The sequence below is a fragment of the Scyliorhinus torazame genome, chromosome 5 (genome assembly GCF_047496885.1).
Source record: "Scyliorhinus torazame isolate Kashiwa2021f chromosome 5, sScyTor2.1, whole genome shotgun sequence".
NCBI lineage: Eukaryota > Metazoa > Chordata > Chondrichthyes > Carcharhiniformes > Scyliorhinidae > Scyliorhinus > Scyliorhinus torazame.
The window spans coordinates 224,138,505-224,156,329 of NC_092711.1; the positions used below are offsets into that span (position 1 = coordinate 224,138,505).

Here is a 17,825-nt window from a genome sequence, read left to right on the forward strand (position 1 = left end):
GTATATTTTCTCACTTGCTGAAGTAAATTTTAAGAGTGTCTTCCAAACATACAAGAAGAAACAATGCCATCAAAAAGCTTTTAAAGTTTTTTTGAAAATGACTATAAGGATTTTTCTTATTTCCCCTTTGAGTGAAGAGAATTTGAAAGGCCTTGGTGTTACTTTATGAATGGCTCAGATGAGGTCTATTTAACACCTGTTGAAATCAAAGCTGTCAGCAAATGGTTTAAGACTTCTGGATAAAAATGGCTGTCCACTTAATATGTGTCCACTTTCTCAATTCTAAAGTATAGTATCCTAAATACATACAGATTTAAGCTATTTATTCATACACAGTTCTTCCCTGCCAAAGTTGAAAGCATCAGAGTGAGCTGCATTTACAGCTCTTAGGATTGAAGGCTACAGAATGTCCAAAGATTCAATACACACCAATAAAAAATCCCCAAGAAATCTGAGTCTGCCAGATCACAGAAAGAGGCCATTTAGCACATCAAATCTGCATCAACCCTCTGAAAGTGCACACTACCTAGAACTCCCCCTCCCTATCCCCATAACCCCACCTATCCTACAGATCTTTGGACACTAAGGGGCAATTTAGCATGGCCGTTCCATCTAACCTGCACTTCTTTGGACTGTGGGAGGAAACCAAAGCACTCGGAGGAAACCCACGCAGACAGGGGGAGAAATTCAAACTCCACAAAGGCAGTCACCCAAGGCCGGAATTGAACCTGGATCTCTGGCGTTGTGAGGCAGCAGTGCTAACCTCTGTGCCACCCTGCTGCTCAGTGTCAAGATGAACCCTTTAAAAGAAAATGAGAATATTTCAAAAATAGAATTAAATAAAACTATGCCAATGTGGTAGAATAGAACATTCATTCAGTTTCAATACAAAAAATATGAAAGTCCAACAAATTCTGGAGCTGGAGTCCAAAAACGCAAAGATACAAAAGACTACTCCAAACAATTTACCCACTCACTTCCTACCCTCCATAAACATAATCTCATCCAAATCTCAACTTCCTATATTTTAGCTCACACCAAGTTACATTTACCCATCGACCCTGTGCATGCTCCCCTACATTGGCTCTTTTAAAAAATGCATTAATTCAAGGCATTTGAGGTTGACTAGATAGGCCAGCATTTATTGCTCATTCCTAATTGCCCTCATGAAAGTGGTGGCGATGTTTGTCGAAGGGATGCCAATCAAAGCGGGCGGCTTTGTTCTGGGTGGTTTTGAGCTTCTTGACTGTTGTTGGGGATGCACTCATCCAGGCAAGTGGAGAATATTCAATCACATTCCTGACTTGTGCCATGTAGATTGTGGTCAAGTTTTGGGGAGTCACCTCAGGTTTCCTAATCTTGGACCTGCTCTAGTAGCCATAGTATTTATATGGCTAGTCCAGCTCAGTTTCTGATCAATGGTAACCACCAGTATGTTGATAGTAGGGGATTCAGTGATGGTAGGGCCAATGAATGTCAAGGGGTGATGATTAGATCCTGTCTTGTTAACGATGGTCATTGCCTGGCATTTGTGTGGTGCGAATGTTACTTGCCACTTGTCGGTCCAAGCCTGGATATTGTCCAGCAACACCACAAATGTATAATATTTCTTGTGTTCAAATCTCTTTATGTCATCACCACCACTCGATATCCTTCCAAGTCCTCACCACTCCATATCTCTGCGGCCTCCTGAAACCCCACAAACATCCAAGATATCCGCGTTGTTCTAATTCAGGTCTCTTGTATGTCACCAATTTCCACTTCCCTTCCATGGCAGCTATGCTTTCAGTTCCTAGACCCAAAGTTCTGGGAATCCCTGCTTAATTTAGTGAACTTTACCAGTGTTTCACAACCATGGGACATTCCAAAGCACTTTACAGTCAACCAAATACTTTTGAAGTGGTGGCTCTGTTGTAGCATAGGGCAGGCAGGGTCTCATAGAGAAAACATCTCTGACGGTGCAGCACTCTCTCAGCTTAGCACTGCAGTGTCAGCCATGATTTTGGGGTTTAATAATAGTAATAATCTTTATTAGTATCACAAGTAGGCTTACATTAACACTGCAACGAAGTTGTGAAAATCCCCGAGCTGCCACTCTACGGCGCCTGTTCGGGTACACGGAGGGACAATTCAGAACATCCAATACACCTAACAAGCACGTCTTTCAGGTCTTGTGAGAGGAAAGTGGAGCACCGGATGAAACCCACACAGACACGGGGAGAATGTGCAGACTCCACATAGGCTTCACAGCTCCAGGATCCCAGGTTTGATTCCCGGCTTGGGTCACTGTCTGTGTGGAATCTGCACGTTCTCCCTATGTCTATGTGTATTTCCTCTGGGTGCTCCAGTTTCCTCCAACAAGTCCCGAAAGACGTGCTGTTAGGTGAATTGGACATTCTGAATTCTCCCTCTGTGTACCCTTTGGTATTTCGCCACCCATAGAATCCCTACAGTGCAGTAGGGGCCCATTGGGTCTACACCAACACGCTGAAAGAGCACTCTACAATCCCCAGCCCTATCTCCATATCCCCACCTATCCTATGGAAAATAAGGGGCAATTTAGCATGGTCAGTCAACCTAACCTGTACATCTTTGGACTGTGGACGGACACCGGAGCACCCGGAGGAAACCCATGCAAGCACAGGGAGAAAGTGCAAACTCCACAGTCACCCGAGGTCGGAATCAAACCCTGGTCCCTGGTGCTGTGAGGCAGCAGTACTAACCACTGTGTAAACCAAGATATTATCCTAATATCTCTTCATGTATCTTGTTAAAACTTTTGTAAACATTTAAACTTACAGAAAGTGAAATAAAGGAACAGACCTCTTGCGCGTCACTGGAGGTTTAACCTGACCCTTTAATATAACAGACAATTTGGGTCACGTTATCAGCACCACAGGCCAGAGACAAGCATTCCGCACATGCGCTATTGGGTACCAGCTGAAACTGGACTAGTGACTAACTCTGTTAAGTGTCCACTTCACTTTATTAATATTTGGATTATTCATTAGTAGCCACTGCGAAAGAGAAAATGACCGAGTCCGCGGCTGAACCTGTTCCCATGGAAGTAGCAAAAAGTTCAGAAAAAATTGACATGTCATTAGGCAAGTATACAGTCTTCTAAAATCACGTGTGGACTTCTAAAATTACTGGCATGGAAATACCCGGGGGGATATTGCCGGGTAAACTAAAATATTGTGTATATAATCCAAACGCACATTTGGATGATAATTTTGTACTTTTAATGAGTTGGTTGGGGGGGGCAGGAGGGTAAAGTGTCAGGAGTAGACTAAGATCATGCAGATCCAATTCGTTGGAGTCAGTACTAAATATGGAACGGTGATATTAAATACTTGAAGCGTCACATACAGCGATTAGAAATACTGCGACAGACGATCAGGGTTGCCAGAAAATAAAAGGTGGCTCCTTGTTGGCAAACGATTGCGTTTCTAGTTTGTCTTTTAATCATCTTTTCGCCCAGTTCATTGCTTTCGAAAAGAGTTGTCAGCCAATATTACTAAACTCGCTCTCTCAGACAAACAACTGTGAAGTTTAACTCGAAATCTCAGAATCGTCCGGCAGCAAGTAAAAGGTCAGTTTGCTCGAGTCCTTGCTCTTATTCCAGATGAAGTGGCTTTAATGAGCAGTTCAAACCGCCGCAGACAGCTTGGTTGTTTGGGGAGATGGCTGCCAGTCCTTGTCTCTTGAGTTTAAAAATAATATTTAATTTGCAGATCCAATGATCAGATATTTACAATCTTTTTAAATGGGAAGCATTTTCTCTCTCTCTGATGACCCATGTGCTTTGGAGTTAGTCATTTTCCTAACACTTGTAATACACTTACACGGCCAGACCTGAATATGGCCTTGGTCTTGTGCTGCTTGTCTGAGGAATTGTGTGAATAGTACTAAATCCAGTACAATCATCAATGAACATCCATACTTCTGACCTTATGATGGAGGAAAGGTCAATGATGAAGCAGCTGAAGATGGCAGCACTTAGGGCATTGTCCTGAGTCTCCAGTTATATCCGAGGGCTGAGACGAACATAAACACAACCATCTTTCTGCTAGGTAGGATTTCAACCAGTGGAAATTTACCCCCTATTTCTATTACATTAATTTCTATGCCAGACAGGTTAGTGTCTTAATTTGGGCAGAGAAAGCGTACTATTAAAAAAGAATTCTCATGAAAGGCCACTACCTGAAACATGGGACTGGATTTTTGTGCAGGAGGCAGGAAGGTTGAGCTGGGAAACACAGCTGCCTTCTTTACAAAGGCTGCCACCCACCATCTTGTCATTCCAGGAAGGCAGGGGAAGGATGGAGACAGGCCCAAGTTGACAACGGATGCAGGATTGAAGAGGCTAGGATCCCCCCCCCCCCCCCCCCCCCTAACTAGGATGTAAGCCCAGCTTTAATGATGAATGTCAGGCTCTCTACCTTCACCCTCGCCCTCCTTCCCACCCCACATTCCCATTTGCTGCCCATGTATCCTTCATAGCCACTCAACCAGTATTCACATTGAGTAGACCTCAAGAGCCATATTTTTAAAATGGAGGTGAAATGAAACGCTTCCAATAATCTAATAGTCAGACAAATATATTCCCTGCTGAAAGATACTCTTAATTCATAAAATGTATTCCAGAAATTTAAATAAACATTCATTTTGTTAATGACTTCAAAGAAAGATAATCCTTTAATAAACTCTTAAAACTGTCAGTCAAAATGTGAACATTGTACCCAACTGAGATCTGTGTTCTGGAGCTTTTGAAATTCAGCCAAGTAGTCCATAGAATCCATAAAATCCCTGCAGTGCAAAAGGAGTCTATTTGGCCCATCGAGTCTGCACCAACCTTCTGAAAGAGCACTCTAACTAGAACCACTCCTCTGCCCTATTCCGATAACCCTGCTCATTGATCATGGCCAATCCACCTAAACGGCGCATCTTTAGACTGTGGGAGGGAACAGAAGTACCCAGAGTAAACCCACACAGACACCGGGAGAACCTGCAAACTCCACACAAACAGTCAAGCCTGCAACTGAACCAGGGTCCTTGGTGCTGTGAGGCAGCAGAGCTAAGCACTGTGTTACTGTGCCACCCCGTGAATCATTATGGCTTCAGCTTGGAAATGTAAACAATGGCGTCTGTTCAAACAAAAAAAATCAGATATAGCACATTTCCTGTCAATCAAATCAGTCCAGGAGCACGTGGGGGATTTTTCATTTAAAAGATACCTGTAAACGCTTTTTTGTTTTTCATTTTAAAAGGACTCTGGTAAATAAACCATTTCAGATTATTACACTAGAAATGCAGTGCTTTCTTCAGTTCAAATTGCATACAGACGCTTTTCCCAATGGGTGAAATACTCTGATGCATCTCCCAACACTTGCACAATTCTGATCAATGTAAAGGTAAATTTACCCTTTCAGTACAGAGTCCTGTAATCAATCACTGCCGTGAAGCATATCTACATTATTATACAACAACTAACTAATGAAACTGAAAGAATACATTTTTTTTGCATTTCACTGCCTGTTAATGAAAGAATTGAAGGAGCAGGTAACTATATGTTTGAGGATTTCTGGGGTCCCCTTGTGCTTCACACATCCAATGGGAGGCTCTGAACCATGCCCAATAACTGAAGGGGCCTTATTCCACTGAAATTTAAAGAGGATTTAAATTTCTCACCCAAACAATGGAGCTGGCAAGGGTAGGAGTACTCAGCCCACACCCTTATCATGCACCGGTGGAAATTGCTAGAAACAGGAATATGCGGGGCTGGTTTAGCACAGTGGGCTAAGACAGCTAGCTTGTAATGCGGAACAAGACCAGCAACGCGGGTTCAATTCCCGTTCTAGCCTCCCCGAACAGGCGCTGGAATGTGGCGACTAGGGGATTTTCTCAGTAACTTCATTGGAGCCTACTTGTGACAATAAGCGGTTATTATTATTACTATTATTATTGGGAAATCCTGGAATCAGATCCCGCTTGTCAATTTTAAAGGGCTCCCAAGTTGTCCTGACTCAGCAAAAACCCAGGCAGTTAATTCCCTTTCTTTTGCCATGGATGGGTCTGTCCTGCTTAGAGTTCCATCACCTTCTATTTTTGTTTCAACATTCATAGTATTTTGCCTTTATGTTTTATGCATGTGCTGTTTGATATATAATAGAGATTTAAACTACATTTGAGTGAATGAGAGAATGGATGTATTGTTGTGGTTTACAATATTTTAATTTCTGTAGTGTGCTCTTTTCAGTCAATGCAGACACCCCCCCCCCCCCCCCCACCCCTGTCGCTGGTGGAACGTTTATCCTTTCCAATAGCCATCCAGGACACAAACAGCAATGTGGAAAGCGCTCTTAATTAATCTCAAAGTGGAGTCCTCAACATTAAAATTGCCTCCAATTTACCAGCATTTTTGTTTTGCAGTCTCTCTCAAAGCTATTAGGATAGATGGGAAATGTAACATTTCCATTCTTTCCAAAAGAAAGCTTATGACGTGGGATTGTAGTACACTGTTCTGAAGTTGAAGCTGAGGTAATTGTGTAATCTTTCATTCGTAATACCCAGTGCCTTCCACTCATTTGTAAAATGCGTTTAACAAATGTCACATGGCACAAAAAGGCAAAAGGGCCCCATTTGCCAATATTAGCACCCATTTCCCTTTAGCACGCCAAGGTACGGAGAAAATATTGCATGTTGTATTCTTTAAATATCCCAAAACACACTCCAATATTATGCAGCGAACCTATCCAGTAATATTTTCCAACAGTACAATTTTTATTTTAAACATGCTTTTACATTTTTCAGATGATATTATTCAACTTAATAAAAGGGAAACTGACTCTACGGCAACTCCATTAAGCCGGGCAAGAGAACAACAGCAAAGGCATCAGAATTTAGGTTTTCCTCGGCCACAAAATTATTTTGCAAGAGGAGCGCAGCAAAATGTACAAGGTGACCTCAACTTCATCAAAGCTGTTAAGCGATAGCACGTGCTGACAATTGCAAGCCCAGGAAATATCTAGTCATGCATTTTTATTGCCAGATTTATGTTATCCCACTGAACATTTGATCTCTATTGTAGGTTAGTGACCAAAGGTATTATCAGAAAGGCAGAAGGGGAAAATTTCTTTCTGCTTTAGCTGAAGCAAAGTTGCAATCCCATTTATGAATAACATATTTATGATCAGGTTACAGCGAGCGCACTTTTCCCCCACTATCCATGGAATGAAGGCGAATGAATGAAGTGGTGCAATAGGCAGAAAGATTTGACAGATAATTTTTTTTAAATCCAACAGAATTGGACCTAGCTTGTTTCTGCTTAAGTTCTCAAAATAGTGCAAAGTGCATTTTTAACTTGAAAGCTTCAGCTTGTTTATTAATTCGGTGCTCAGAGGAAATTCTCTGTTTCAGGTTACAAGAAATGTAACTCAGGGGGTGGGAATTTTTAACGTGATATAGACTGAAAAGTTAGGAAGAGAACAAAGTAAAATAAGTGAATAAAATTCAAAATATTATAATGTTTATAGGAAGATACCGAAAAGGGAAAATATAAAAATCAAGCAGATGGTAAATAAAAATACAACTTGCAAAGTGGAGATGTGCATTAACATGATCTTTATTAAGTACTTCGAATTTGACTTGAGTATCACTCCAAACTGTTTAACTGTGGATATTGTAAATGTTGTTAACTCTCAGCAGTTTTGACTATCATGTATTTACTAACTGTGTTCATGATATCCGTTTATATACAGAGGTCATATTCATGAGTCTTGCTCCTCAAAAAGCCCATTGTGGTACAAATCGAGTTTGGGCAACCATGCTCCATTCTCTGATATGTGCTCCTATCTAATGTGGTTCCATCCTTTTCTCAGTTGGTTCACTCATTAACCCCAATGCTGAATTGCAGAGGCAACAATTTAGTAAGGTTATTAATAAATTGGACAAGTGTGCTCAGTAGATTATTTGTTTGTGTCAATTTAATTAGGATCCTTTAGGCCGAGGAGAAACACCTCTGAATTCCAAGGGTACGGCAGGACTAATCAACGTTGGCAGACCCAGGTTAAAAATATCAGAACAAGATCAGATGGAAGAAAACCTACTGTAGCAGCCAAAGGAGTGAGCCCGTTAAATCGTAAAGCCACTGTTCGCATGGTAATACAAACCAATCGGCTGACGATATTAGCCCTTGTTTTTTCTTGAGAAGTTACATGATTTTGAAAAGAAATTGATTTCAAATGTTCCTTATAGGATTTGCAACAAATTGCACCCATTAGGAAAGGAGCTCAATGGATCACCAGGGGAAGACCACAGCAGGCCCAAAAGAGGTTCAGGCTAACAAGACAGTGGCCTCAAATTCCCCAAAGAAGGTAACAAACAATAACTAAATTAATTGACACATAATCAACAACCTCTCCCTCCTAATCCCACCAAATCCTGCTCTGCAGCAGTGATTTCTCTCTCTCTCTCTCTCTCTCTCTCTCTCTCTTTTCTTTCAACCCCACCAGAAAGCGACAATCTCCATTCTCCCTCACCACCACCACAACCCGCCCATATCTCTCCAGATTGCTATGGCCTTCAGTTACGTAACCTACTTCTACGGTTTTCATCTCCAACAGCCAGCAGATCAATCTAGCTGTCTGACGGATGGGAAAGTGAAGAAAAAAAAATACCGAGTCTTTCCTAATTGAGGTGCTCACCAAATCTCAATTTGAGTTCCACCAGGACCATCTAGTTCCCGACCTCGCTGCAGCCACTTTGGTCCACACGTGGACAAACGGGTTTAATTCCTGAGGTGAGGTGTGAGAGATTCCCCTTCGCAACAAGGCACCATTTGACCAAATGTGGCATCATGGAGCCAAAGCAAAACCAAAGTCAATGGGAATCAAGGGAAAACTTTCCACTGGTTGGAGTCAAACCTAGCACAAAGAAAGTTAGGTGTGGTTGTTGGAGGCGAATTATCTCAGCCCCAGGACATCACTGCAAGAATTTCTTCAGCTGCTTTAACAATTACCTTTCCTCTATCCTAGGGTCAGAAGTGGGGATGTTTGCTAATGCTTGCTGTGGTGAAGCAGTCTGTGTCTATATGCAGCAAGCTTCATGTATGGTTTATTAAATGGCAAGTAAAATTTACACTACACGCAAATGCCCATCTTCAAGAAGGGAGAATCTTACTATCTCCCCATTACCAATGTCAATTCCTCCTTTATCCATTATCAACATCATTATCCATAAGATTAAATCAGCCAGCCACATAAATGCTGTGGCAACAAGATCAAGAGTAACTCACCTACTGATTCCCCAAAGCTTATTCACCATCTATAAGTCTTGAGTGGTGATGGAATGCTCTCAACTTGCATGGATGTATACAGCTCCAATAGCACTTGAGAAGCTTTACACCAACCAGGACAAAACATTCCACTTGGTTGGCACACTATTCACCATCTTAAACATTCAATTCCTCCACCACTGTACATAGTGGCTGCAGTGTGTACTGTCTACAGGATGTACTGCAGCAACTCAGTAAGGCTGTTTCAACAATACCTTCCAAGCCTTCGACCTCTACCACCTAAAAGTACAAGTGGAACAGGTACATGCAAGTCCCCCTCCAAGCCACATACCATCCTGACTTGGAAATGTATTTTTGTTTCTTCGTTCTCAATGGGCCCAAATCCTGGAACTCCCTTCCTAACCAGCACTGTGGATGTACCTACATCATCCAGACTGCAGCAGTTCAGGCCGGCAGCTGCCCACCACATTTTCAAGGGAAATTATGAATGGGCAATAAATGCTGACCTCGTACCGATGCTCACATCCCAAGGATGAATTTAAAAATGCAGCGCCCCATCCGTGTCCCTAGGCTTCGCAGGATTTTGCTGTCTTTCCCCCCCCTGCCTCCCTGAATATATTGAGACCAGAATTCCTTTCACTTTTGTTTTAAAAAGTGATTTTATTCTAGTGTGATGATACTCCGTTTACAGTGGAAATAAGTGAGGAATTAAGCAGACTTGACAATGGAGTCAAATTAATATTTGATTTTCCTGTTCCTCTTATGCAATGCCTGAAATGTTGCGTTGATCCAAAGCCAATTTTGAAAGAGACGGATTGTATAATTTTATCGTGGCAAAAGTCTGGTTTTGACCAGAAACCAGATGGACTTCTTTTGCCCTAATAAGGAAATAAAGAGCCTCATAGTGCAGCAATAAGATTGTTGGGGGTAAATTGCTGTATTTTCTGCCTAGGTGGTAGCTGGTGAAGTGGGTTTTCTGCCATGTGTGGAACCTAATTTTAATTTATTTGATGTAGTTACCAAGAGGATAGCACAATGGCACCAAGTTACAGGTCAGGGAGAGGAACGAAGAAAACAAGTGTAGGAATGAAGAAGAAGAGGAAATCGCTTATTGTCACAAGTAGGCTTCAAATGAAGTTACTGTGAAAAGCCCCTAGTCGCCACATTTCGGCGCCTGTTCGGGGAGGCTGTTACGGTAATGAAGAGTGATTGGCAGTATTAGAGGCAGTGTGTTAGTTTGGCGGTGAGAATTCTCTTGTTCCAGGTGCCATGGAGCAGCTATATAGTCAGGGATAGGTCAAATTCCTCCTTCACACAGAGGAGAAAGAGAGACCTTTAAATTAAAATGGTATTGCTGGAAAGTAAAGTCTGAGCGATATAAATTAATTGTGGCCTATTTTTATTTCTTTGTGAATATTAGTAGCTATGTTTTTGAAAACAAAAATGGAAGAATATTAAAATTCAGAAATATATACAGCTTCCTATAACATTCAACTTCACACAATAATATATTGTGTCTGCTGAACTTCATACCATTTATATATTACCAGATAAATTGAATTGATAAAACCATTATCTTGTTGTGAATGCATGAACAATCAACGTGTTCCACCATGACCTCATTAAGTACACTACCTTAAATGACCGCAAGCAAATCAACAGTTTTTTGACAAGGCCGACTTTCCATATTTCATTTTTTGAATTTGTTTATTTCCTCTTAATTGTCAGACGGCTTGTCTGATATCCAGTTTCACCCATTGACTCCATCCCTTTCCCATTTTAAGCCAAACCAGACTTTGTGTTGTTTTTGACATCGAGTTGAGCTTTCATGGACACATCTGTTCCATCACCTGTCCTGCCTACTTCCACCTCCATAATGTTGTCCGACTCTGCCCCGTCTCATCTCATCTATTGCTAAAACTCTCATCCATTCCTTTGTTGCCTTTAGGCGTGACTATTCCAAGTGCCGTTTCTGGCTGGCTTCCCACCTTCCACCCTACATAATCCTGAGTTCATTCAACACTCCTGTTGTCAGTATGCCCACTGGCACCGAGGACGGATCACACATTTTCCTCGCTTTCCTTCACTGATGTCCAGTCTGGCATCACCTCAGTTTTAAAGTTCCCATCCTTATTTTCACCCCTCACCCCTCCCTATCTTTATCGTCACCTCCAGCCTTAAAAACCTTCGAGATCTCTGCATTTCTCCAAATTTTTACCTCTTGCATGTGCAATTGCTCCAAAATTGATAGCTATGCTTTGAGGCTAGGCTGGAAGCTCTGAAATTCCTTTCCTAAAACTTCCACCCTGACAACCTCCATCTCGTCTTTTAATATGCTCCTAAAAACCCACCTCTGTCAAAACTTTTGGTCAGCGCCCAAGTATTTCTGTATTTGGCCTAGTATTTGGCTCCCTGCCAAATTTTGTTTGATGACAGTCCTGTGAAACATCCTTTGATGAAAAGGCTCTGTGTAATGTCAAGTAGTTGATGATGCCTTGCGAAAAAGTGAAGGAGGTGGGAGCGGGAAATAGCGTCAGTAGTTTTGGAAATAAATGTGCTTGTGAAGTATACATTATTTGACCTCCCTATTCATCCAATTCAGTACCTGAATGGGGTCACATTGCTCCAGTGCCATTCTCAGATAGCCATGCTGCAGCTATTAAAAATGTCGCTGTGAAAATACTGTTTAACATTTTTCTCCAAAATGCCTTGCAATTTTAATTTATGTTTTGCTGTTACAGGATTATGTTCCTGAATCGAGGGGCAAGTCAGCAGAAGAAACAACAAACACCGAGGCAAAGACAACAAACCAGAGTCAACATTAACAGAGGGGTATGTTGCTCGCTGTATTTTTGGAAAATGATTTGGAGATATGCATTTGATAACAGAGAGCAATCAGTTAGATCCTCATCAGCAGAAATAACCTAAATAGATAATAAACTACATTCTTATTATATTTCTGGAATAGCTCCATCCCCACCGAGTGCCATTACGCAAAGATCAGCAGGTGTAGGTTGATCAGCTCGTTTTTACACCGCTCAATTAGCTCTATTTCACTAGCTTCCATCAAGGCTAGAAAAAAAGGAAACCAAAATATGTAAATATACGCTTAGTGGACCCGGCAGGATAAAATCACGAATCCTGGCCACTCCATTACAAGCCACGCTTAAAGGCAGCATTACGGGTAGTCGGTGGCAGAGCAGTATGGTCACTGGCCTAGCAATCCACAGACGCTGGAGAACGTTCTAGGGACCTGGGTTTGAATTCAAGAAAAATATCTGAATTAAAAGCCTAAAGGTGACCATGAAACCATTTGCCGATGTCGTAAAAACCCATCTGGTTCGCTAATGCCCTTTAGGGAAGGAAATCTGCCACCTTTACTTGGTCTGGCCTACATGTGACTCCCAACTCACGGAAATGTGGTTGACTCTTAAATGTCCTCTGAACAAGGGCAACTAAGGATAGGCAATAAATGCAGGCCTAGCCAGTGATGCCACATCCCATGAACAATTTTTTTTTTAAGAGTTCAAAAAACAGCATTATAATGCAGTAGCTCATATCCATGCTCTCTTTGACCACCTTCGATAGTTCCTGGAAAAATAAACAGTAATCGTGTTCACATTTCCAAATCTGGTGACTGATTATTGGGCAGCCAAGGGCCAAAGACTTTGGGTATTTTTATAAGATTTATTAGTTAATTCACTTGTGTTGTGACTCCGGGGCACATGGGATTGGGATTGACCACTCACTATCCCAGGTTGTAACATTAGAGCAACAAGGATAAAGAGTGATGTTGAGGGCTTTTCAAACAGGAAGGGAATGATGAGTGGTGAGTTGTTCGTACCTGTAAATTTCCCATTTGTAAACTGTACCACTTACGTCTTTAAACTATTATTAATGCTGAAAGAAAAGTGGATAGGGAAGAGCAAGCATTTATCACTGCATGTTAGCGGTAATTTGGCTTTATATGCGGGAGAGGTGGTGTAGTGGAAATGTCACAGGAGCAGTCATCCGGAGGCTCAAGCTAATGTTCTGGGAACATGTGTTCAGATCCACTACTGCAGAGAGTGGAATTTAAATTTGATTAATTAAAATCTTCAGTTGAAAGCTGGTCTCAGTAATGGTGACCATGGAACTAGCATCAGTTGTTGTAAAAAAACATTTGGTTCATTAATGTCCTTTGGAAAATTTGCCTTCCTTACCTTGTTATGGGCCAGGGTTCAGAGAACCCCAAAGTGTATCATGGAGTTCACCTGACCCACAACTTTTAATAGATTATGGTATGGGGAGCACACAGCCCACTCTACAGGTGTGGTACAGCAGAAATGGAAAAGTATCGTTTAAAGCAAAACAATGTTTATTCTATGAACTCCAGTTAACCTTTTTAAAACATACAGTGAACATCTTGGCAACCATTAATTCAAATACAATACTAAGTAATCCTTTAAGCTTTCCTTTTAACATCCATACGACAAAAGAAACACCTTTTAACAGAAGCACATTAGGTTTACATTCACTACTGAAAACATTTATAATTCTGAATTCACCCAATGATCAAGATATAATCTTTTCATGGCAGAGAGATCAACAGTACACCTGCTCTACCTGGCTTCAGCTCCAACATTGAAAATGAAACTAAAACACAGCCTGCAGCAAACAGCCGAAAACAAAAGTAAAAAGCTGACAGATAGCCCAGCTCCACCCACTCTCTGGCATCACTGCAGTAGTAAACACCCATTTCTTAAAGGTACTCTCACTACAGATATTTATATACACACCATTTATAAACACCCATTTCTTAAAGGTACTCTCACTACAGATATTTATATACACCCATTTATAAACACCCATTTCTTAAATGTACTCTTACATGACAACCTACATGTGACTCCAGATCCAGAGTAATGTGGTTGATTTCTAACTGCCCTCTGAAATGACCCAGCAAGCCACTTAGTTCAAGGGCAGTTAGGATGGGCAACAAATGTTGGCTGTTCCGACAGCATCCACATCCCAAGAAAGAATAAGTAAAACAAAAAATACTGACATTTGGAAAGAAGTAGTCTATAGGATAGACATTTCCCTGATAGATCAGTTGGTAAGTGGAACTTTTGGTATGCGCAAGGAACTGAGGCAAAATGACAATGAGAGATGTAAGCTTAATTCCTGCAATTATGGTGAGATGCGTTGGAATTGCAGAAATACTACAATTGAATTCCATGGAACAAAATATTCCTTCTCCTGATGAAACTATGGTCTCTTAACTATTGTGGGAGAGATATCAGAAGATGGCAAAATCAGGCTTGGCAGCGATACCCTGAACAGCCAAATAACTAGACAGAGTATACCCTCCTCACTCAAATTAACATTTGAGCTGTCAAATGCACAGCATGCTGGATGACTGATGACTGTCATTACCCACAGTGAAAGATGGCTGCGGTTTTGTGGTACTGGCTATATTTACAATAGGACATTGGGCTGTGGGTGCCAAACAGGTGTTCCAATGCAACTCACTGGATTAAGCTGTGCTATCGATTCAGTTAAAAATATTGAACCGCAAGGGGAGTGTGGGGTGAAAGGGTTGGTAGCAGTTGTGAGGGAGGAGGAACACAATCATGAAAGGACCCCACTAAAATAATTTCAAGTCTACCTTTTTCCCCCTTTTAAAATTATAACCAGCTGGATTTCCAGGGTGAATGGGGCAGGAAAGCTATCAACTAGATTTTCAAGCTTCTGACTACTCCTCGTTATGTATTCTTGGCTGAGAGCACAGAAATTCATTCCAGTAGTAAAACACCTGAGCACGAGGAAAAACATTGCTTGATTGACATCTCTGGTTCTCTGATCTTTTCTGTTGCTTGCACAGTATTTATTTACACAAGATGAAGGGTTTCAGGTACTTGTAAGTTTCCGCTATTGACATGTAAGGGGTCGGATGATTGCCACTTTTATTGGCCTGTGCAAAAAAGAGTTTTTTTTTAAGAAAATGGAAAATCATCAATGAATGACTTTTTTCCCATGTCTTATTACCACTAAATGGTTCATTGGTTCTGTATAGTGTATTGTGGGTAAATGGGCATAGAACTGCCATAATTTAGAATGAGGGACATGAGTAGCCATGAGGAAACATACCTTTAAATGGGGGGGCATGAGGGATCATAGGGAATCGACAAGAGTGCATACCTTCGCATGGGGGCATGAGGAGTACCTTTTGAACTTGCCATTCAAAAGATTCCGCTATGCAGACTGTGGTCCATGTCACCTCTGAGGTGACCTTTGAAAACTGGTCTGACTCCATAGAAATTGTGGCGGATGAGGGCTTAGCTATCCTCACAATGCAGCTGGCCAGGTCGGAGAGCGACTCTGATCACCATACCCGTACCGGCCTCCCCGAACAGGCACCGGAATGTGGCGACTAGGGGCTTTTCACAGTAACTTCATTGAAGCCTACTTGTGGCAATAAGTAATTATTATTATTATCAGACCACACCCTTAAAAAGCTCTACTGAAAATCTGAAGGCCAGGAATGGAAATCAGGGGTGAAATTCTCTGGTATCGGCGCGATGTCCACCGACTGGCGTCCAAAATGGCGCAAATCAGTCGGGCATCGCGCCGCCCCAAAGGTGCAGAATGCTCCGCATCTTTGGGGACCGAGCCCCAACGTTAAGGGGCTAGATCCGCGCCGGACGAATTTCCGCCCCACCAGCTGGCAGAAAAGGCCTTTGGTGCCCCGCCAGTTGGCATGGAAATGACATCTCCGGGCGGCGCATGCACGGGAGCGTTAGCGGCTGCTGACGGCATTCCCGCGCATGCGCAGTGGAGGGAGTCTCTTCCGCCTCCGCCATGGTGGAGACCGTGGCGAAGGCGGAAGGCAAAGAGTGCCTTGGCACAGGCACAGGCCCGCCCGCGGATTGGTGGGCCCCGATCGCTCGCCAGGCCACCATGGGGGCACCCCCCGGGGCCAGATCGCCCCACGCCCCCCCCCCCCCCCCCCCCCCAGGACCCCGGAGCCCGCCCGCGCCACCTTGTCCCGCTGGTAAGGTAGGTGGTTTAATCTACGCCGGCGGGACAGGCATTTTAGCGGCGGGACTTCGGCCCATCCGGACCGGAGAATCGCGGGGGGGGGCCCCCCAATCGGCGCGGCGCGATTCCCGCCCCCGTCGAATATCTGGCGCTGAAGAATTCGGCAACCGGCGGGGGCGGGATTCACGCCAGCTCCCGGCGATTCTCCGACCCGGCGAGGGGTCGGAGAATCTCGCCCCTGGTCTCAGCTGCCTTTCTCACATCTCCATGGAGACACCCCAACTCCATGTAAATCCATCCCATAAAGTTTTATTCCTTTTATTTATCCAAATATGTCTAATTTTTAGTTTCCACCAATGGGAGCAAGAACTGGGCAGCAGAAACAAAGGACTAGAATGTAAGTAACTGCCTGTTCAAAAATGTATCCAATGTGCGTATATATGTGTGTGTACTTAAGTACTCCCCTGGCCCAGGCATCTGACCTTCCCACTGAAGACCCAGTCTTTGTCATATCCATGCCCTACCAACAACCCAATGTCAAAGCCACCATCTCCCTGAATTTCTAGGCCTCTAATTTTCCCATGAAATCTGTGATACAAACTATCCTTCACTCCCAAGTCTTTGAATCCCTCATACCCAGGCCCCCAACACCTTTCTCTCTGTGGATCAGCATCCAAAAGCTTCCCTGGTCCTGCAGTCTTCCCTGGCCTGTTCCTGACCTGACTGAAAGCTAAGCTTGTTAGGTGATCAGGCTGACTTAAGGGCAGGGAACCTATTGGTGATATAATATATGTGCTATGGAGTTAAAATTTCACCACCCTTGTAGTTATAGAATCATGGTCATAGATGTTTACAGCATGGAAACAGGCCCTTCGGCCCAGCTTGTCCATGCCGCTCAGTTTCTATCAGTAAGCTAGTCCTTTGCATTTGGCCCATATCCCTCTATGCCCACCCTGCCCATGTAACTGTCTTAACTGTTTTTTAAAGGAAAAATTGTACTCGCCTCTACCACTGCCTCCGGCAGCCCATTCCAGATGCTCACCACCCTCTGTATGACAAAATTTCCCCTTTGGCCTCTTTTGTAACTCTTCCCTTTCACCTTAAACCTATGCCCTCTAGTTCTAGACTCCTCTACTTTTGGGAAAAGATGTTGACTTATCTATGCTTCTCTTTATTTTATAGACCTCTCTAAGATCACCCCTAAGCCTCCTACACCAGGGGAAAAAGTCCGGGCCTATCCAGCCTCCTCTTATAACTCAGACCATCAAGTCCTGGTAGCATCCTCGTAAATCTTTCCTGCACTCTTTCTAGTTTAACAATATCCTTCCTATAATAGGGTGACCAGAATTGAACACCGTATTCCATGTGTGGTCTTACCAATGTCTTGTACAACTTCAAGATGCCCCAACTCCTGTATTCAATATTCTGACCAATAAAACCTAGCATGCTGAATTACTTCTTCACTGCCCTGTCCACCTGTGACTCCACCTTCAAGGAGCTATGAACCTAT

General features: G+C 42.8%; 1 protein-coding gene across 1 annotated transcript in view; it reads left to right on the forward strand.

The window, feature by feature from the left end:
- The first annotated feature begins 2,944 nt into the window (after positions 1-2,944).
- The window catches only part of LOC140422748 (UAP56-interacting factor-like), a 55,125-nt gene continuing 40,244 nt past the window's right edge, over positions 2,945-17,825 (forward strand). The window contains exons 1-6 of the mRNA XM_072507691.1: positions 2,945-3,104; positions 6,814-6,960; positions 7,994-8,160; positions 8,257-8,375; positions 12,037-12,127; positions 16,663-16,712. Coding sequence (XP_072363792.1) covers positions 3,032-3,104; positions 6,814-6,960; positions 7,994-8,160; positions 8,257-8,375; positions 12,037-12,127; positions 16,663-16,712 — 647 coding nt within the window. The 5' untranslated portion in view covers positions 2,945-3,031. The remainder of the gene's footprint in view (positions 3,105-6,813; positions 6,961-7,993; positions 8,161-8,256; positions 8,376-12,036; positions 12,128-16,662; positions 16,713-17,825) is intronic.